Below are 20,534 nucleotides of genomic sequence, written 5' to 3'. Positions count from 1 at the left end.
CGGGATCAAAATGCACGGCGGAAAGCTCGGAAAGTAGTGTGGAAAACCTCAATCACTTCGGCACCCCCGGGAGGGGGGGGACGCATCATTCGCCCCATTTCACGGATGAGGAAGGTGAGGCTCAGAAAGGGGGCGGTAAGCGGAGAAATTCACCTACGGATCGGCTTCTGTGTATTGAGTGCTGTGAGCACATTATTTCAGGGCACTCTGCGGGAACAATTAAGGCTCTGAAGTTAGATTTACTGAGTTTGAATCCCAGTCCTACCACATGGTCTTGGGAAGTTACTTAAACTCTCTGGGCCTCACTTTCCTTACCTGCTAAATAAGAATGCTAGCTTCCAATATAGAGCAAAGAATATAGAACTACAGAATGCCTGGAAACTGTGCCAAGCAGCCCCTCTTACGTAGTAACTGCTGGGTAGGTTCTATCTGAGGTAGGAGGAGAGCGTAGTGGTCTGCACTGCCTGGGTCTCTCAGTCCCAGCTCGCCTCACAACTTGTTCTTATCCCTCTCTATGCTTAAGTTTGCCGACTTGCAAAATGGACAGAAGTTTTTAACGTTCGCTACTGGGTGGTTGTGAGTTTTAAACGAGTTAGTGCAGGTTAAATGCCTAGAACGGAATCTGGCTTGGCATATACATAAAATCGTTAACTTTTATTGTTGATTCTGGAGCCGGGGTTTGATTCCTGACACATGCCACCACGTACCTACTGGTGATCTTGAGCAGGTCTTTTTCATCTATGTGCCTTCCTTTCTATAAAGTGTGTGTGTGTAATGATTTCGACTTAAAAATGTTAGTGTTAAGTTTAAACGAGATAATTCCCATAAAGAGTCTAAAACGGTGCCTGGCACAGTAAATAGAATTCATTGTTGTTTTCGTTTTACAGGAAATGAATGTTCCGAAAAGCAGAGAGACTTGTCCAGGGTCGCGGAAGTAGAAAGTGGCAGGGTCGGGAGTCGAACTCTCCTGAAAAGCCAAGGTACTCGCGGAGACCGTGAAGGGCGAAGGGGAAAAAACGGGAGATGGAGGGAGAAAAGGGAGATGGGAGGAAGGGAGCCTCTCGGCACTCAGCTGGCCTCGCCTCGGGGGCGGGGCCGGGGGCGGGGCGGAGGCGGGGCCGCGGCCGCTCCTCCCCGGCCGGGTTGCGGCGGCGGCGGCGCGGCTTGCGCTCGCTCGGCGCTCGGCTGGGGCGGCCTGGCCCACAATGAATGGCCGCCGCGGCTGCCGCTGCTGCTGAGGCGGAGGCCGCGGAGGCCGCGGAGGCGGAGGCCGAGGCCCCGGCGCAGGGGGGCGCGCCCCGGGCCCAGGCCCGGCCCCAGCCGCCGCTGCGGAGCCCGCCGGGAGCCCCCGGAGCGCGGCCACGGCGCAGGTGAGGCGGCTCGCCCCAGGCCCGGTTCCGGCCTCGTCTCGCCGGGGCGGCCCGAGGGCATCCGAGGGCCGGTTGAGGGCTGAGCGGGGAGGGCTGGGGGTGCTCTCCTCCGACAGAAAAGGAGCCGGGTCCGCAACCTGCACTGTCCCCGGACCGGCGAGTGCGGAGAGGCTCGGCCCTTACTAGCGGCCTTGAGCGTCCAGTCCCGGGCCGGGCCGTGGGGTTTGGGGGTGGTGGTGGGATCGGGCCCAGACCTCCCCCTACCTCGCTTTCGGCGATGGGGAGGCGCAAGGTTGGGCCGGGGCAGGTGCGGGAGGCCTGGGAAGTTGGAGGGCCCGAGGAGGAAAAGTGAGGAGGCGCCCGGGGAGGCCGGGGGTTGGGGGGAGGGGAAGGAGGAGTCGGGCTTTGGGTCGGCGGAGTGGGGGAGGAGGGGAGAGTGGCGCGGTCGGAGGGAAACGGCCCGGAGGGGGGGCGGGGAGGGGCCGACTCGCAGGTAGTGTCCGGGCGCCGGAGGAGGTGGGTGGGTCAGGTTACAAGCCTGGGGGCGGCTGAGGAGAAGCCCAGGAAGTGGGGCAGGGTGGGTGTGGGCGGAGTTAGTTCGGGTGGGGGCTGATAGGAGATCCCAGAGATGTTTGCAGGGGTCAAATGAGGTTAGGGCTTGGAGAGGTGTTGGGCGGGGGGGGGAGGCCAGATACTGGGGGCCATCAGGTAGGTTGAGGAACTGCTGTAGGAGCTTTGAGAGAGGGGGAAAGCAGCGCCTTTACGCTGGGCTGGTGGCCGCGAAACGCGAATCGGGTCGTCCCGAGAAACTAGTGTGATCAAAAGGCACACGCCACCTCTTCCCAGGGACCAGGTCTGGGGTCTTTTCCTCTTTTCTTCATCCCACTCAGACTCTGGCTCTCTGACCTACCCTTTGGGCAAGCCTCTGGTGGCTTTTCCGAGGTGCTGGCCCACCCGGTGGGTGTTTGTGGGGGCAGCTTGAGAAAGTCTAGAACACCTGGCTCGGGCATATGTATTTGCAGAGGGGCAGCCCAACGGCCCTTACCTGAGTATCTTGGGATACTTCACTTTTTGTGAGCAGAGCCTTGGGGCTCAAGCCTAAGGGATGGGACCTCACAGGCACCATCTTATACCATGGCCTCCCAGGCACCAGCATCCCGGAGATGAGCCTATAAAGCTCTGTTCATTGTATTTGGATGCTCCTGATGGGGTGAAGGCAGGCCTCCGAGGAGATCAAAACCAGTATTTATACCCTGGCCCAGGCCTTTGGGGCTACTGGTCCCAGGGCTCTGCCTGTGGGGTGCTCTTCCTGGGTCAGGCCCCAGGATGAGCTCACTGATTGCTCACCACCACTGGGTCAGCTTAGGTCTTATCCCTGGTAGGAGGAAGGTGAGGGCTCCGGGTGGCTTGTCCTAGGTCACCCAGCTAGACATTGGCAGACCAGGATTGACTGGCACTCAGCTCAAACCCACAGTCTCCTGGGCTGGCCTCTGAGGAGCATGACCAGAGGAACTCCTGTTCTGGATTGCCTGGTGGGAATTCTGTGCCCAAGGCCTTTTCTCTTGCCCATCCCAAGGGATAGGGTTGTACCTTTGTGACAGAGGGGTGTCCCACACACTCTGGTGTGTCCCAGAGGGCTGGAATAGCAGAAGCTTCTTTCTCAGAGGCTTGGTCACATCTCATTTCACGCCCGCCCACCCCACCCCGGTCTTCTGGGAGCCAGGAAGTCAGGGGTCACTGTAGGCCTGCAAGGGGAGGCAGTTAATGAGGCCGGGCTCCAGAGCTGCATCTTGCTTTGGTTGCCTGGTTGTCTTTTCCCCTCTTTGGTCCTGGGTCAGACCACCACAGTTTTCTTTCCTTCTCCCTGGGCTAGTTGTTACCATTGTGTTCTGGGTACGGATTTTGGATCTTGAGCCCCTGAGACAAGAGCCACAGACTGCTGGGTAAAGTGGCATCACCCAGGCCTGGTTTGTAAGCCTCATTCCTTGCCTTCCCCCCAGTCTCCCTGGAGTTCTAGAACTGACCCCACCTGGGCCCTGCTCTCCTCCTCTCCCTGGCTGGCCTCCTGACTCTGAGAGGGGGAGGAACTGGGCTGCAGCCCCACTTAAAGATGCTTTTCCCCTGTTTGGTTGGGCCTAGGTTGGCTTCTGGGGCTCGGGAGTGGGTCCTGAGGCGGGGGGTGGCTACCTCTGGTCACAGAGGCTGGGGCGGGGGGGTTGCTGACCAGGGTGTGTGGATGGCAGAGGAGGGCAGTGGCTCCTAGCTGCGCCTAGAGCTAGAGGAGGCACTCAGAAGCTACTTTTCTGTGAGGATGTAGGGGCACACAGACCTGGGGCGTCAGAGAAAGCCAGAATAGCAAGTACTACAAGTAAAAGGACCTGTGGGACAGTTTTCTATCTCTAGGGTGTTGGCTACCTGCTGGGGCCAAGGGAGCAGTCCTGAATAACATCCTGGTGGGGAGGGGGGCATGGAGAATTTCAAATTGGGTGGTCAGGGAAGGCTTGTGGGAGAACTGAGCTCTGCCTGAATAAGAAGGAGTCAGCCTGGTGGGGGGAAGCTGGGGCAGGGAGGAGCGAGCGTTCTGGGCAGAGGGGACAGCACATTGAAAGCCTTTATTGAGCCCGTGCCAGCTTTCTGCTAAGTTCTCTAAATATCTTGTCCTCATAAGGAAGGAGTGAGGGGTGACCCTAGTGTGGAGATGAAGACCCTTAGTGCCATTTTCAGGAAAGCGCCCAGTCTCAGGGTCTCCTGGATCTCCCCACTTCCCCTAGATGAAAGTCCATACCCCTTGGCCTGCATCCAGGCTTTTTAAAGTCTGGGGCCTGAGCCAGGCTGTGAGGACGGCTGAGTTTCTGTCGGTCTTGGAGAACCTGTGGGGGGTTGCTCCAGCCAGGTCTGACTCGGAGTGCATCAGGTTCGGTGCCAGAGCGAGTGATGGAGAAGGGAGCCTGTGTTGGAGGCGACGATGAACCTCTTTCCCAGGCTTGAAGACAGGTCGGCGGTGCTTGAACAGCCTTTGTTCCCTGTCTTGGGTCCTTCCTGCTCCTCATCACCCTGATCCCTTCGGGCCTGCCCCAGGCCTTTGGTGTCTGTTGTGCCCGGCAGGAGCGTGCAGGCCCGTCTCCTGCCTCTGCTTCTGGGTCTCCCGGCTGAGAATGCCATTCCTCCATCTTCCCCTGGAGAGACTTTGGAGCTGCAGAGGCTGTGAAGTGGGACCCGTCTCGTAGTGGTTGCAGACTGGGCCCAGTCTTTGGCTGTGGTTGTCGTCCCATCTCTGCTGTGCTGCCTCCTTCGGTGAAGGTCTCAGCATCCTTGGAGAGATCCGAGAGAGCCCTCTGTGAGGACAGCGACTCTGTTTTCTGAACTAAGCAGGGGTTGGGCAAAGGTGAGCAAACATGGTATTAATGGCCAGTCTGCTCCCACCATTAGCACCGCTTGCTCGGCCCTGACACCCTGGGCCTAGGTTGTAACCTTGGCATCTCCCATTTCCTCCTCTGATCGTGGGGACCGGCAGGCATACGTCTGCCGAAGTGGTTCTCAATCAGGGATCATTCTACCTCCTCTTAAGGGATGCTTGGGGAATGTCTGGAAACATTTTTATTTGTCACAGCTGGGGCTGGTCCTGGCCTCTGGTGGGTGTAGAGCCCAGGGATGCCATTCGGCAGCATAAAAAACGTACAGGGCGGTTCCCCTCCCCAAAGAATGCTCAGTCCCAGTGGCTGCAGGGCCAAGGTCAGGGGATCCTTGTTATGTTGTTACCAGGAGGAACGCAGAGTTTGGTGTCCAGGGTGTTTGATGATACTGGGAAGGCACTGGGCGGGGAGCCCCCAGGAAGTACTGCCCAATTTATCACGAAATGGCATGAGGTTCCGGGAGCCTGCAAGTGGTGTAGGATGTCTCCGCTGCTGCCTGAGACTGTAAGGGGCTTCGGGGGCAAACAGAAGGGGACATAACTAATAATCACAGCTGGTGTTACTGGGCACCCGTCTCAGGGTAAGCATCAGTCTACCCGTGTTGCTTGCTGGTTTAATCCTTGAAACAGCCTTGTGTGGCAGGTGCCGCCGTTCAGTCCATTTTACAGCTGGGAACACTGATGTCGGGGGCGCGTACTGCTGTGGGTGAATGTTTTCTGTCAGTGTAGAGGAAGGGGAGCACAATTCTAAGCAGGAAGCTTTGAACTTCAGGTAAGATAAAAGGATTCGGATTCTCAAGCCCTGCCAAGAGGCCCTGGCATGGTCTCCCAGCACCTGTCAACAAGCCCCAGCCCAGCAGCCACGTGCCCAGCAGCCCTGCCAGCCTCCTTCCTGGGCTGCGCAGGTGTCCCCTCAGGGCCTTCACGCTTGATGCTCCCTTCACCACCCTTGGTGTGGCTGCTGCCACTGGGTCCTTCAAGTCTGAAGGCTCACGCGGGGATTAGGGTGTTAACTCAGGAAGGTGGGCCAGTGGGGAGGGGGAGGGCTGCTGCCCATCTCCTTCTCTGAGGAGCTGCTGCAGACAGAGGCCAGATTCCCCAGGGCTGCAAGAGAGTGGGCGGCGAGAGGGAGAAGCACTGGGCCAGACTGCTGGTTCCAGGGAGGTGGCAGGGAGGGGAGGAAGGGCGGAGAGTGGCTGCGGGAGGCTGGGCGGAGGAGAAGGCCTCTCCCAGAGCAGCAGAAGGACCAGCACCCTGTCTGGCCCTCAGAGGGCACCCAACACCCCATTTCTGGGGAGGACACAGCCAGTGAGGACAGAGAGCCCCATCTCGCGTTGGCCTGTCTTGGCTTCCCTTCTTGACTCTGGCCTCTTTGAGCCCCAGTTTTCCCGTCCACAAAATGGGTCTGGTCACAGTGGCTGCACGCCTTGGGGAGTGATGGGACCATGTAGAGTGAGAGGTGGGTATGGGCCGGCCGTGGTCAGGAAGCCTCAGCTGCTGTTACCACCGGACTCTGGGAGAAGAGCCAGACACTACCTCAGTGCCATCCTGGGCCTTGCTCTCCTCACCCAGAAAATGGCGGGAAGAGTCATTTCTACCTCAGAAACTAGCGAGAAGTGTCATGGAGCCCTTGCCAGGTGCCACGCACTGAAGGGGCGATGCTAATTGCGAGCTATCTCCCTGTCACAATCCTGTCACCTGCCGTGGATTTAATGGCAGCTTTTTGGAGAAAAGGAAAATGAATTAAATGTGCACATACTTTAAAAATGTCAACTGTAAGGGGGTGGTCCCTGGCTGGCTCATTTGGAAGAGCATGCGACTCTGAGTCTCAGGACTCTTAACCTTGGGGTCGTGAGTTCGGGCTCCACATTGGGTGTAGATATTACCCCCAAAAAAATACATACAAAGTTTTTTAAAAGATTCCAACATAGGGATCTGTACAGTCAGATAATGCTTTGTTCTTCGCTAGCAAATGTTTACTTAAGCTGCCTCACCGTTCAGCTCCTAGAGAGGGTCCAAATGGCTCTGGGCCAGGAAGGCTCCTTGAACAGCCTAGGGGGGTGTGTCCCCCACCCCCTCCTTTACTCTGACCTCATGCTGAGCTACATGAAGGAGTGGGGGGCTTCCCAAGGGCTTTTGGTCCTTCTGCTGGAGTTGGTGGTTTCCCTTAATTGGCTTGCATGTCCCCGGGCAGCTCACTGGTTCCCTGGAAGATCAGCGGGAAGGGTGGTCTGTGGTGGTGGCAGACACCTGTACCCCTAGCTTCTGTTGCCCGGGGAATGTGGGGCTCCCTCTCCAAACCACTGGCAGTTTCCACCCCCACTCCCAGGAATCACCCAGCCACACAAGCACTTCCGGTTCAAGCGCGATCCCACAGTAGTGTGAGCAGTTGGTGGGAATCCATGCTGAGCCCAGAGCAGAACCCTGACTGCAGGCCGCCCAGCTGGTGCGGCCGCCAGAGGAGGGCACCCGTCTGCACAGCCCCCTCCACGCTGGCCCTGAGGATTCCCCCCGTGGTGTGGATGGCACTCCAGGCCAAGCTCAGAGACCTCGGCTGAGGCCCACTGTTGGGAGTCACGTTAAAGTGGAACCAAACAGGGAGTGAGGTTGGTAGTAACTGCAGTGATTCTTCATTCCGCAAACAACTATTAAGCACCCGTTGTGTGCCGATCTGGTCTAGGGGTAGCGGTCACCACAGAGGCAGGCACGGCGCGCAGGTGGAGGTGACACAAAGCTGAAGACACCTGGGTAGCTGGACAGTGGGAAGTGCCAGCGAGGAAAGGTCAAGCCGGAGAAGCCAGGGTCAGGGTTGGGAGAATTTGTCTTGGGAAGCTCGAGCCAGCTTATGGCTTGGGAGGACATGAAGAGCTGCGGCCATCTCGAGGACAGTGTGCTAGGACGTCCAAGAACCGGCGGTGAAAACTGGTTCTAAAAGAGTTTGGGGTCGAGTCTGAGGGTCTTGCCCGGAGCGGGGAGGGCTGGAGCTGCTGTAAGCTACGGCTGGCGGACTGGGGCGGAGTTGGTATCTAGGACATCCACAGGCAGTCCAGGCCCGGGGCTCCGTGGGGGAGTTGGACGTGAGTGGATGGAACTTCCAGCGTCTCTCAAGTCAGCCTGCCATGACAGAAATACCACAGACGGGATGGCTCAGGCAACAGACACTGTTCAAGGTTGTCGGGGCTGGAAGCCCGAGATCAGGTCCCCAGGGCCTTGGTGCGCATGCTCACAGAGAGAGAGAGAAACGTCTCTCTTCTCTATGGACACCAGTCCCAGCAGACGAGGGCCCCACTTTTATGTCCTTGTTTAATCTTATTTACCCCCTAAAGACTGTATTTCAAAATAACAGACACATTGGGGGTTAGCATTTCAACATATGCATCGGGGTGAGGGGTACAGTTTGGTCCAGAGCAGGGCCCTGAGTCTGGGTTTGATCCCTGGGAGGAGAGAGGTTGACCAAGGATAGAGCTCAGTGTCCACTTTTATTTACCTTCAGTTTCTGGGAGGATCATGCCTGCTTCTCCCTCGGGGCTCTGCACAACTTCCCAGGACACTGAGGGCTGCGCTCGATTCCACCACTGCCTCGTTAGATCTGCTCCCTCGCCCGCCCCCCGCCAGATACCAGCTCTAATGTCACCTCTTCTGGGCACAATCAGAGGCCCAGGTATGCAGCACGTTGATCTGAATGTATGGCCACGTTCCCCCTGGGAGGCTGGCCTTGTCTCAGTCCTGGCGTGCCCCAGGCTCCCAGGCTCTTCGTGCCCCAGGCAGGCGCTTGGCAAATATTTGTTGAGTGACTTGGGAGGTCATGGAAACCGTGCGCTGGGCCCTTGCATCGCACTGGGAGACCTGCTCATATTTGTGACCAGGACACTAATGATGCTAGGAGGGCCCACTCGGCCCTGTTTAGGACTGGCTGCTGCTCCTTCCCTTGCGGGGGTCTGAGGACCCCAGAAGATGGGCAGGCTAATATGCCAGCTTCTGAGAGAGGATTTGAGTGGTGTTGTGCCCTAAGGGAGTCTGTAATCAAGTGGGTTTCAGTGTTCTCAGAGGTAAGCATAAGAGCTCTGGATGGGCCGTGGGGAGAGCATGCAGAGGGGGCTGTCTCTAGTCTTGAGAATTCTCAGGGCCGGGGGGGACGGAGGGTGGAAGAGGAGGATGTGGGCAGTGAGAGCAAAGGGGGACTCCGGGCAGCGTGCACAGCTTGGCCAAAGGCCTGGCTGGGGTGGGAGAGCCGTGCAGTTGCTTGCTTGGCACGGAATTGTAGGATGCTTTAGAGACCCCCAACTCTTGGCTCTATCAGTAGCAGGTGACCCTGACCCAGGCCAGGTACCTGGTACTTTAGACCTGCTTTTTCTGGGAGCCCATGAGGGCTCTGTGGTCGTCGTCTCCCTGGCCCCAGCCCCCCAACCCGGGCTGGTGTGGGATAGGGGCTTCACGCAGAGTCAGGTCAGCTGTTCCTTCGGAGTCCAGAGGACCGGATTGGGGTAGTTGCCCAGGGATGAGCGGAAGGTGGGGAACCTGGGGGTGGCCTGTCACTGTGCTGCTGAAACCAGCCAAGGCCTTGCTTTCCCCTGTCCTTGCAGGGGCAGCAGGGCTGGGCAGGGTTTCTGCAACTCAAAACCTGCCACCCCACTCCCTTGCACTGTTGTGGGGGCGGGGGGGGGTTCCTGGGCACTGACTGGTTGAGTTCTTTGTACCAGTTGTCTCCCTCCCCCTCCCAAAGGCTTCAAAGCCCTGGGTGCTGGGGTTCACAAGGCTTGAGGGATCCCAGCCTGAATGTGGAGTGGCTGTCGCCCTCGGGGGGCCCCTTCCTGTGCATGTTCCCTCCTGTTACCACAGGGACATCAGTGTTCCTGCGGCTGAGCTTGCTCTGAGTGGCCAGCCTGTGCCAGTTTCCCAGTGAGGCCCTGCAGGCTGGCTGTCGTCGAAGGAGGACTGTCTCTCAGCCCCCACCTATCCAGTGGGGCAGTACTAGCACCCCCCCCCCCCGAGGGAACCCCAAGGACAGCTCCTGCAGCGGCACCTGGCATGAGGACCACAGGTGGGAGCACTCCTCAGAGTGCCCCCTGCAGCCCCCACCAGCTGCCGGGTCCCAAATTGGAGTCGTTTATTTCCACTGCGCTCTCGCCGCCCGAAGAGTTTTTATTTATTTGTTTTTCCGACAGTGCACAAGCTTGGGGAGCAGAGGGAGAGGGAGAAACAGGCTCACTAAGCAGGGAGTCCATCCTAGGACCCCGGGATCATAACCCGAGCCGAAGGCAGACGCCTAATGACCGAGCCACCCAGGCGCCCCTGGAGTCATTTATTCTTACCGTGGTGCCCCCTCTTCACAGCCACGCACTCAGATCTGACTGTTCTCTCTCTCCCCGTCCCTGCCACTGCCGCCTGCCCCTACCACTAGCCCAGCCCTCAGTGTCTCACCTGTTTCCGTTCTCCACACTGCTCCTGCGAATTTTCCCCAGGATGGTCTGGGCCTGCATCTCCCTTGCTTCAGGCTCCCCCCTGCTCCCTCAGAAACATTTGTCCTCACCAGGCCAGGCACCCCCTGTCCATACCCTTCCCAGCAGCCCCGTTGCCCCTGTACTCCCAGCCTCAAGCCAACACCGGCCTCCTGGGAGTCTCCAGGCTGCGCCTCACTCCCAGTCCGCCCCTCGGGGACGCACTCTTCCTGGTTGTATCACTCCCTGTGTCCCCCCCCATGGCATGTGGGGACAGCCAGGCTTCTTTAGAGCTTGTCCCCCGTGCCTTGTGGTTTACCGGGGTGGATTGGGTAAATGAGTCCCCATTTTACAGATGAACAAACCAAGGCACAGAGGGGACGAATTGGCATCTGAAACAAGGTGTGGTGTAGGGGTTTGCTCTGACTCCACTGTTGGCCTCTCCTGCCTTGGTCCTCCCCCTTCCGGTATGAGCTTTCCAAGCTGAGGGGTCTAGAGGTCTCTCTCAGGGATGGGAGCTAACCTTTCCCTTGACTTCCTTGACTCTGGTCACTTGGGCTCCAGTACCTGGAGCAGCTTCATTTTGGCAGCCTTGGGAGTTGGGTTGGAGCTGCGAGTCCCCTAGAGTGGGCTCTCTGGATTCTGTCCTTTGCCTTCTCTCAGTGCCTCAGTTTCTCCTGTCTCCACACAGAGGGTCAGCTTCTAGCCCACCTGGCACGGAGTTTGAGCCCTTGAAAGAAGTGTGCTGTCTTCTGATGGGAGAGTCCCTGTCTCCGCCTAGCCCCGTTGACCCTAAATTGTTTTTTCTGGCAGTGACCGTGATTTTGATGATGACAAGGAGGCAAAGGGCATACCCAAGGGAAATCACAAGTTTCAGTGCCTACACAGAATCTTGTCCGTATTACTTACTTACCAGTGACCCTTGGAACAGTTCTTGGCTTCCCCGTGGCCTCAGTTTTCCCATCTGAGAACTGGGAGTATGAAATTGGCCCCATAGGTTTGCTAAGAGGGTTCAGAGAACTTCCTGCCGGGCACCGGTCAGCTTTTTGGAAGCATGGGTGCTGGGAGGGGAGGGGCCTGCTGGTGTCTCTCTCCGGGTTCCACCACATGCAGCAAGTTCGAGAGGACAGACTGAATTTGTGTGGTAGGATTGGTCTTAGCAACATTTGTTTCCAAATGGAGAAGTAGAGGTTTGGAGTTCATGCTCCCAGGAGGGAGTTGATTCTGGAGCCGGCACTTGCCTATCAGTCTGTGCAGCATAATTTTGAGTCCAGTGGTACCAGGTAGGGCCCCTGTGTCCCAGTGTTCAGCCTGTGGAGGCGGCTCAGGAGGGACTCAATAGTGAGTGGAAAATGTGAAAGACGCGTGAAAGCTAATCTGGGAATGAGGGGAAACAGCTGGGGTCTCTAGTTGGTACCTGCCCCAGGGCCTTTGCACACATGCTTTCCTCCTTTCTCCTCACCAGCCTGATTCTTCTCATACCCATCCTGCCTATTCAGGACCACTGCCTCCTGTATTTTATAGAACTGCAGGGGACTCGCTTTTACCATGGGTACAGTCGTAAAGCCACATTGTCCTTTAGAGCCCTTTTATGAGGGCACTCAGACTATTGGACATGCCCAGTTCTGGATTGGAATGTGCTGGAATGTGCAGTGATGGAATAGGCTGTGAAGCAGAAGTTCACATTTGACAGGTGCCTGTACTCACTGCGCACGGTCACGGACAGTTCCTTTTTATTTTTTTAGTTTATTTTTATTTTTTAAAAAAATTATTATTACTATTTTTTAAATTTATTTGACAGAGAGCACAAGCAGGGGGAGTGGCTTCCAGAGGGAGAGAGAGGGAGAAGCAGGCTCTCCCCACTGAGCAGGGAGCCTGACATGGGGCCCATCCCAGGACCCTGAGATTGTGACCTGAGCCAAAGGCAGATCCTTAACTGACTGAGCTACTCAGACATCCCTCCTTTTTTTTTTTTTTTTTTTTTCCTTTAAAGATTAATTTTATTCTTGTGTATTTTAGAGAAAGGGAGAGTGGGGAGGGGGGAAAGGAGAGAATCCCAAGCAGATTCTGTTCTGAGCATGGAAATATTATTATTTTTTTTTTTTTTAAGAAGATTTTATTTATTTATTTTGACAGAGATCACAAGTAGGCAGAGAGGCAGACAGAGAGAGAAGGGGAAGCAGGCTCCTCACAGAGCAGAGACCCCGATGTGGGGCTCAATCCCAGGACCCCGGGATCATGACCTGAGCCAAAGGCAGAGGCTTTAGCCCACTGAGCGACCCGGGCGCCTCAATATTATCTATTTTTGTAAATAAGCAGTAGGATCACTAGGTTCAAAATTCAAAGGAACCACAGCATTCATGGCAAGTGTGGATTCTTTCTTTTCTCTTTCCTTGGCTTTATTGAGTTGCACGTAGCACGGTCTCCATTGAAAGCGTATAGTTGAATGGTTTTCAGTACAGTTGACCCTTGAATGACGAGTGGGTTAGGGGCACTAACGCCCCCCACCAGTGCGCACACAAGGTCAAAAGTGCATATACAACTTTCAAGTCCCCCCGCCCTGAACTTAACAGCCTACTTTTGATCAGAAGCCTTACTGATAACCATTAACACATATTTTGTATCATGTATGTGTTCTGTGTGATTAAGCTAGAGAAAAAAATGTTACTAAGAAAATAGTGGATTTGCTGGCGGGTTCAGTTAGTAGAACAGGACACTCTAGATCCTGGAGTTGTGAGTCTGAGCCCCGCCTTGGGTGTAGAAATTACTTTAAAGAAAAGGGGAGGGGGGAGAAAATCACAAGGAAGAGAAAATAACATTTGCAGTCCTGAACTATTGAAAAAAATTCTGTGTATAAGTGGACCCACACAGTTCCAGCCCGTGGTGTTCGAAGATTGATTATCCAGAGTTGTGTGCACGTGACCACAATTTTAGACCATTTTAAGTTACGGCAAGAAGAAATGCCCGCATCCTTCTGCTCGCCACCCCACACCCCACCTAGCCCCTGGCAGCCACTAGCCTGCTTTTTTTGGCTCCGGATTTGCCTGTTTGGGACATCTTACATAAACGGGATCATATAATACACGGTTCTTGTGTCCACCTTCTTGCTTTAGCATGTTTTCAAGGTTTGCCCATAGAATGGTGTGTATCAGTGCTTCGTTATTTTTTTTTTTTAAAGATTTTATTTATTTATTTGACAGAGAGAGATTACAAGTAGGCAGAGAGGCAGGCAGAGAGAGAGAGGAGGAAGCAGGCTCCCTGCTGAGCAGAGAGCCCGATGCAGGACTCCATCCCAGGATCCTGAGATCATGACCTGAGCCGAAGGCAGCGGCTTAACCCACTGAGCCACCCAGGCGCCCCGCTTCGTTCTTTTATATGGGTGAATAATATTCCATCATATGACCAGACCATGGGTTTTTTGGGTTTTTTGTTTGTTTTGTTTGTTTTAAGCCATTCATCAGTTGATGGTCGTTTGGGTTGTTCCCATCTTTCTGGCGCTTGCGAGTGGTTCCATAGACACTCACGTACAGGTGTTTATGTGGGTACAGGTGTTCGTTTCTCCTGGGTATAATTCTGAGGAATGGAATTGCTGGGTCATATGATAATTTCGTGTTTAATCACTTGAGGACCTGCCAGACTGTTTTCCATAGCAACTGCACCATTTTACATTCCCAGCCGCAGTGTAGGAGGCTTCCGATCTCCTCCTTGCCAACACTTGTTGTCTGTCTTTTTGATTCTCTCCAGCCTAGCTGGTACGAAATGGTGTTTCGTTGTGGTTTGCATTTGCATTTCCCTGCCGACTGGTACTGTCCTCGTGCAGCCTCAGAGTTCCCTGAGTGCTCCCTTAGTCCTTCCGCCAACGTGATCGGGGGTCATGTCCTCAGCACTGCGGCCACGGTGCGAAGACCCCGATGCCCCTGACCCTTTGGTGTTTCGATGCCAGTCCCCGTCAGCGTTCCCCCGTGTGTGCTGCGCTAGCGATGGCTAACACTCACAGAGTTCTCACTGTGTTGACTCATTTAGTATTCAAAGACACATGTGTAAGTACGCTTTTGCCCCCACACCCCCACTGGAAGGGGCCGCCGTGGCCACCCGGCCCTGGAGCTGCCATGCCTGATTGGCCAGTCTGTCACAGAGGCAATTCTGTGCTGGGACCAATGGCGTGGGTGGCTGCCGGCAGTTCTCCCCACCACGGCAAATCCCACCATGTGGACGTCTGCTCCCACGTGTCTCCCTGCCGCACGTGAGCTTCGTGAGTGGCGGGGGGGCACCGAGTGTGCTGCCTGACCCCGTCGTTCTGTCTCTCTGTCTCTGTCCCTGTCCCCTGTGCAGCTGCCGCCATGGCCCAGACCCTGCAGATGGAGATCCCGAACTTCGGTAACAGCATTCTGGAGTGTCTGAATGAGCAGCGGCTACAGGGCCTGTACTGTGACGTGTCTGTGGTGGTCAAGGGCCATGCCTTTAAAGCCCACCGGGCGGTGCTGGCCGCCAGCAGCTCCTACTTCCGGGACCTGTTCAACAGCAGCCGGAGCGCGGTGGTGGAGCTGCCGGCCGCCGTGCAGCCCCAGTCCTTCCAGCGGATCCTCAGCTTCTGCTACACGGGCCGGTTGAGCATGAATGTGGGTGACCAGTTCCTGCTCATGTACACGGCCGGCTTCCTACAGATCCAGGAGATCATGGAGAAGGGCACTGAGTTCTTCCTCAAGGTGAGCTCCCCCAGCTGCGACTCGCAGGGTCTGCACGCCGAGGAGGCCCCATCATCCGAGCCCCAAAGCCCCGTGGCCCAGACATCCAGCTGGCCGGCCTGTGGCACCCCGCTGCCCCTTGTGTCCCGCGTCAAGACGGAGCAGCAGGAGTCGGACTCCGTGCAGTGCACGCCGGTGGCCAAGCGGCTGTGGGACAGCGGCAGCAGTGGCGGTGGCAATGGCAGCCGCAAGATGGCCAAGTTCTCCACGCCGGACCTGGCTGCCAACCGGCCACCCCAGCAGGCCCCAGTGGTGGCAGCGGCGCAGCCAGCCGGGGTGGCGGTGGCGGCGGCTGCAGGGGCTAGCACTGGGCAGCCAGCGGGGGGGCCGGCGGCCACAGCGGCGGCAGCAGCAGCAGGGGGCGTGGTGAGTGGGCCCAGCACGTCAGAGCGGACCAGCCCGGGCACCTCAAGCGCCTACACCAGCGACAGCCCTGGTTCCTACCACAATGAGGAGGACGAGGAGGAGGATGCTGGCGAGGAGGGCACAGACGAGCAGTACCGGCAGATCTGTAACATGTACACCATGTACAGCATGATGAATGTCGGCCAGACAGGTGAGGCGCCTGCCCTGCCCGCCCCACCCCTGCCCTGCCCCTACACCCCTCCCCCCTGCAGCCAGCCCCCCTCCGCAACACATGCTGCTCTCTGCCCCCAAAGCCGAGAAGGTGGAGGCCCTCCCTGAGCAGGTGGCCCCTGAGTCCCGGAATCGCATCCGGGTGCGGCAGGACCTGGCGTCTCTCCCGGCTGAGCTCATCAACCAGATTGGCAACCGCTGTCACCCCAAGCTCTACGATGAGGGTGACCCCTCCGAGAAGCTGGAGCTGGTGACAGGTGGGCCGGCATCACTTCCTCCCCAGATTCCCTGCTTCGCCCCAGGCCTCTGTGTCCTCTGAGCTAGTGGCTTGTGGGATGGTGGTTAGCTGGACTTGGGGTCCGACCCCACCCCTGCTACCACTTGCTCTGCCCTAGGGCGGCTGACCCCACTTTGCATTATATGTGCCCGAGACTGGCCTCCAGGTTTCCACACCAGAGGCTGGTATGAGCGTTGACTGGCACTGTTGGCCACACAGGCTGATGAGCGGCTCCGTGGGGCGGTTGGAGGGTTGACTAACATGGTGGTTAAGAATCTTGGCTCTTGGTGTCAGGTTGCCTTGGTGTGAGCTTCCACTGCCTGTTCTTTCTGGTGCCCAGGTGGCTGTGTGGGCAGAAGCCACGCGAGCGCGAGCAGGCTCGGCACGCTGTAGGTGCCCCGTGGACAGTGGCACCACCAGCTGGCCTTTCCTGATCGCTGACCAGGCCATGCCGGGGCGAGTTGTCAGGGGGCGTCTTGGCCAGGCCCAGGCCAGGGCTTGGCCAAGTGGGGAACGGGGCAGTCTGGGGCCCCCCGGCCACCCTCCTGCTCCCCACTCCAGGCACCAATGTGTACATCACGAGGGCGCAGCTCATGAACTGCCACGTCAGCGCGGGCACGCGGCACAAGGTCCTGCTGCGGCGCCTCCTGGCTTCCTTCTTTGACCGGTGAGGCCCTCACAGAGCCCAGATGGAGGGGAGGACGGCTGCCCCCGCCCCCCACTGCAGAGGGCCTGACTCCACCCCACACCCATGCTCCCCACCTCAGGAACACGCTGGCTAACAGCTGTGGCACCGGCATCCGCTCTTCCTCCAACAACCCCAGTCGCAAACCGCTGGACAGTCGCGTCCTTCATGCTGTCAAGTGTGAGTGTCTGGCCTTCTGGGAGTCAGGCTGGGGTGGGGTCTGGGGCAGGCAGATGGTCCTCTTCGCTGTTGACCCTGATAGGTGGGTGGGGATTGGTGTTAAGAAGGATTCTGAGGCTGAGTCTGAACTTGTTAGGAAGAGGATTGGGATGGGTTACAGATTTCTTCACAGTTGCAGGGGGTGTTGGGGGGGCGGGTGGACACTGAAGGTAAGCCTGTGTCAGATGGTGGGGGGCAGGGGAAGGGTCCTTGGGTAGTCATGGGTGCTGATGAAGCAGCCTCCCCAGCCGTGTTCAGGAGAGAAGTCTAGGTTTTTACCTGGAATCTCCCCATTCCTAAATTCTGGCAAATGATCCAGGTTTTTCAAGAGCACTGAGGCACCCTCTCTGACCCCATACCTGGCCGGTCTCGGGCATGGGGCCAACTGGTACGGTTTAGCGTCCTGGCTTGTGGGGCCTCCATTCTCTCACCTCAGAAGGGGGGTTCAGGGGTTCCACATGCATGTGTGTGGGGGGTATTAAGGTGCAACGTGGCTGAGCGTTGTCCGTGTCAGAGGCCAGTGCCGCGCTCTGCCTGAGCCGTGCGCTCCGCCCTCACAGACTACTGCCAGAACTTCGCTCCCAACTTCAAGGAGAGCGAGATGAACGCCATCGCAGCTGACATGTGCACCAATGCCCGCCGTGTCGTGCGGAAGAGCTGGATCCCCAAGCTCAAGGTGCTCATGGCCGAGGGCGACGCCTACACCACCTTCATCAGCGACACGGGCAAGATAGAGCCGGACATGATGGGCGTGGAGCACAGCTTCGAGACGGCCAGCCACGACGGCGAGGCCGGCCCCTCGGCTGAGGCCCTCCAGTAACTACCACCGGACCCTCCCCGCGGGGCCGTCACACTCCCCCCACCCGCCCCATCACACCCACCCACCATCTTGGTCACGAGCTACTGTCTGTCCCTCCCCAGGACCCGCGGGGGGCGCTGCATGCTCCCAGCCCCTCTGCCTCCTCATCCCACCCTCCGAGCACCATCCGAGTGGGCTAGGAGAGGGCGGCAGCCGGTGCGAGCTCCGCGCCGCCTCTCTAGCATGCTCGGGCACCGCTGGGGAGCCTGCGCTCCCCCTCCCCTAACCTCCAGCAGTGGTCTCCCCACTCACCAGGCCAGGTATGGGGAGGGGCCGGCCTGGGGGGCTCAGGAAGGCCCCTTCCCCAGGCCCGGGGCCCCAGGGTTCTCAGGACCCCTCCTGCCACCACCTCCCAGTGCTTCCATGTTTCCAAAAGCGCCTTCCTGACTCCCTCGTCTGTCCCTGCACCTGGGGGCTGGGGTAGGCGAGGCGGAGGGGACTGCCCATTTCACAGCTGAGGGAACCCAGGCTCAGAGGAACTCCACCATTGACCTACGGTGGTGGGCGGTGGCGGGCCCGGCGCCCTTCTCCTCCCCCCCCAACCCTGCGCCCACCTCTCTTGCCCCCATCTGTCCCCTGGGGCCTGAGAGGGGCAGGTCCCAAGTGGGGGGCTCTTGGAAGCAGGCCAGGGGTCTCTGCGAATAGAATGAGAGGTTTCCTGGGCTCGCAGAAGTGTGTGCGTGTGTGCGCGCGCGCGCGCGCGCGTGTGTGTGTGTGTGTGTGTGTGTGTGTGTGTGTAGACGTTTTTGCTTTTAAACAAATGAAGATATGAGAGGCAGTAGGGCCAGGGCTGGAAGTCAGGGGAGCAGGCTGGGGGGCTGCTGCCCTTGCCCCCCTCCCCCACCCCAGCCCCCGGCCCCAGCCCCTGTACATAATTTTTAAAGCATTTTTTTAGCTAATGAAATATTGAAGTATAAGATTCCTTTTATTTTTCAAACCAACGGGACTGTGTCTGATGTCCCCTTCGGTCCTGGGGGACGTGACAGGCAGGACATGGTGGGGGCTGGGGGCAGGGTGAAGGCGTGCGTGTGTATGGAGTGTGGGTGCGCAGTTCTGAGGCTGGGACTCGGCCAGGCCTCTGCTTGGGCTCTGTGGGTCTGACCAGGACCCCCTTGCTCCGCTGCTCCCCAGCGGGGTTCCATTTGAGGGGTGGCCCTGGCCTTAGCCCGTTGGCTGAGCCCAGCTTCTGGGGACAAGGCAGGGCCCGCTTCCATTGTTAGCAGTTTGCAGAATTTTCTCTAACCATTCCTCTTTCTATCCTCGCCCAGTGCGAGGGATTTTTTTTTTTTTTTAATTTTACATGTGAACTTTGGAGAGTTCTTTTTTTTTTTTTTTTACTCCCTGTTCCCCCACACTGGGTGTCCTTTTTTTCACAATTTTCACCTTTTCCTCTCTAGCCCTGTCCCCACTGCCTCTTGTCTCTTCCCAGATCTGACCGGCCCATTGCTCCCATTGCTCCCAGCGGCCTTTCCAGAGGCCAGGGGGATTGTAGGAAGTGGGGAGAGGGGGGTGGCGGCCAGCCCTGACTGGACCCTTGGAATCTGACTTGGAGGCCTCCCCCACCACCCAGGAGCCCCCACCGATCTGCAAGGGGGTCGCTCCTGACAACTTGTTGTGGGGATGTGGGGGTGTCTGGTCTGGCCAGTGTCCTGGCACCCTGCTTTCCTGGCCTGGCCCCCGCACCTTAGCCCTCAGCCGGCCCAGTGTATGGGGGGAGTCGACGCCCCAGCTAAAGCACAAGCACCTTAGTCGCACCTCCCCCACGCCCTTGTCCTGGCCTTGACATCCTACCCCAGCATCGATCCCAAAGCACAATATCCTGGTCACTTGGCAAGCTGCCGGGCCGGCCAAGGCCGAGGGGCCGGCTGGGGCTCCAGCCAGACCCCACAAGGAAGGAGTCCTAGGCGCTGCCCTCCTTCCAGGCCTTAGCAGGGGCCAGCTCTCTGGGACTGGGGTCTTTTCCCTCCCTAGCCCTTTGTCCTGGATAGGCCCCTGCCCAGCCCCTCCCTGCCTTGTCCCCGGGTGGGGCTTGCCCGTGTCCCTCCTCCGAGCCCCTGCAGCACTGGGTTGGGTGGGAGAGCCCCCTCATTTCAGGGACCCCAGGAGGTGCCCCTGGCCCCGGGGACTGTGAGTTGGGGGGAGAGGGAGGGAAGGGGGGGTGGCAGGGGTGCAGGGGAGGAAACTCCTCACCAGGAGAGCCAAAGACAGGGTTGTGCCTTACCCCAGGAGCCACCCCTGCGTCCCTCCCACCCTGCCCTCCCCACCTCCTGGGCGGCCTGCTGCTTTTCCTTCTCTCCCCACCCCTGCCCTGCCCTGCTCTGAGCTGCATGGTCCCCCCAACCCCGGGCAGCCCAGGGAGGAGCACGAATGGAGAATCACCAACCAACGCAAAAAAAAAAAAAAAAAGACTGTGGGGGCCCCCCCCTTCACCTCCCCTGGCCGCCCACTCACCCGCCTCTTTCACGCAGGACAGACCGCCCGCCCTGTCCGTGTGAAGTGCCAACGGCCTCCCCGCCCTGGGCCGACCCCCCACTCCCCGGGCCCGTAAGTGAGATTGCACATTAACTACTGTAAGGAGAGGAGCCGCACTGGGAAATGTGAACCATGAGAATATCAGTGACACTGATGAGGAGAATAAACTAAACGCCTTTGTAACAGCCCAGCCGCATGCCGCTCTCTGGGGGCGGGGCCCAGGGAGGGACAGATGCGCACAGGGGCTCGCGCGGGCTCAGTGTGCACTGGGGAACTGCCGTGGTAGCCATCGCATCTCGGAACCTCAGTGTGAGGGGGGAGGGGCAGTTTCCCTCCTTCAGAAGCTCAAACCCAAGCTGCCAGTAGCTGCCCCTTGGAAGGGGGCACCTGGCCAGCTTGCTCGCAAAAGTGTGGACTTGTGATTGCGGGATTGTGAGTTTAAGCCCCATGTTGGGGCCTGTTAAGTAGCACCCTTCTGGCT

General features: G+C 58.0%; 1 protein-coding gene across 3 annotated transcripts; it reads left to right on the top strand.

The window, feature by feature from the left end:
- Positions 1–5: 5 nt before the first annotated feature.
- NACC1 (nucleus accumbens associated 1) lies at positions 6–20,238 on the top strand. Of its 3 annotated transcripts, XM_044254076.1 has the most exons (8): positions 6–114; positions 888–980; positions 14,553–15,521; positions 15,625–15,798; positions 16,380–16,485; positions 16,586–16,683; positions 17,283–17,538; positions 20,050–20,238. In XM_044254076.1, the coding sequence occupies exons 3-8, from the start codon at positions 14,561–14,563 to the stop codon at positions 20,144–20,146; spliced, it is 1,692 nt and encodes a 563-aa protein (XP_044110011.1). In that variant the 5' UTR covers positions 6–114; positions 888–980; positions 14,553–14,560; the 3' UTR covers positions 20,147–20,238. The 3 variants fall into 3 exon arrangements, with proteins under 3 accessions (XP_044110011.1, XP_044110009.1, XP_044110012.1); XM_044254074.1 differs by lacking the exons at positions 6–114; positions 888–980 and adding an exon at positions 1,316–1,370; XM_044254077.1 differs by lacking the exons at positions 6–114; positions 888–980 and adding an exon at positions 1,316–1,370 and having other exon boundaries at positions 17,283–20,135.
- The last annotated feature ends 296 nt before the right edge of the window (positions 20,239–20,534 follow it).

The sequence above is a fragment of the Neovison vison genome, chromosome 6, assembly GCF_020171115.1.
Source record: "Neovison vison isolate M4711 chromosome 6, ASM_NN_V1, whole genome shotgun sequence".
Classification (NCBI taxonomy): domain Eukaryota; kingdom Metazoa; phylum Chordata; class Mammalia; order Carnivora; family Mustelidae; genus Neogale; species Neogale vison.
The sequence above is the reverse complement of the archived record's forward strand: the minus strand, read 5'-3'. Positions and strand labels throughout refer to the sequence as shown.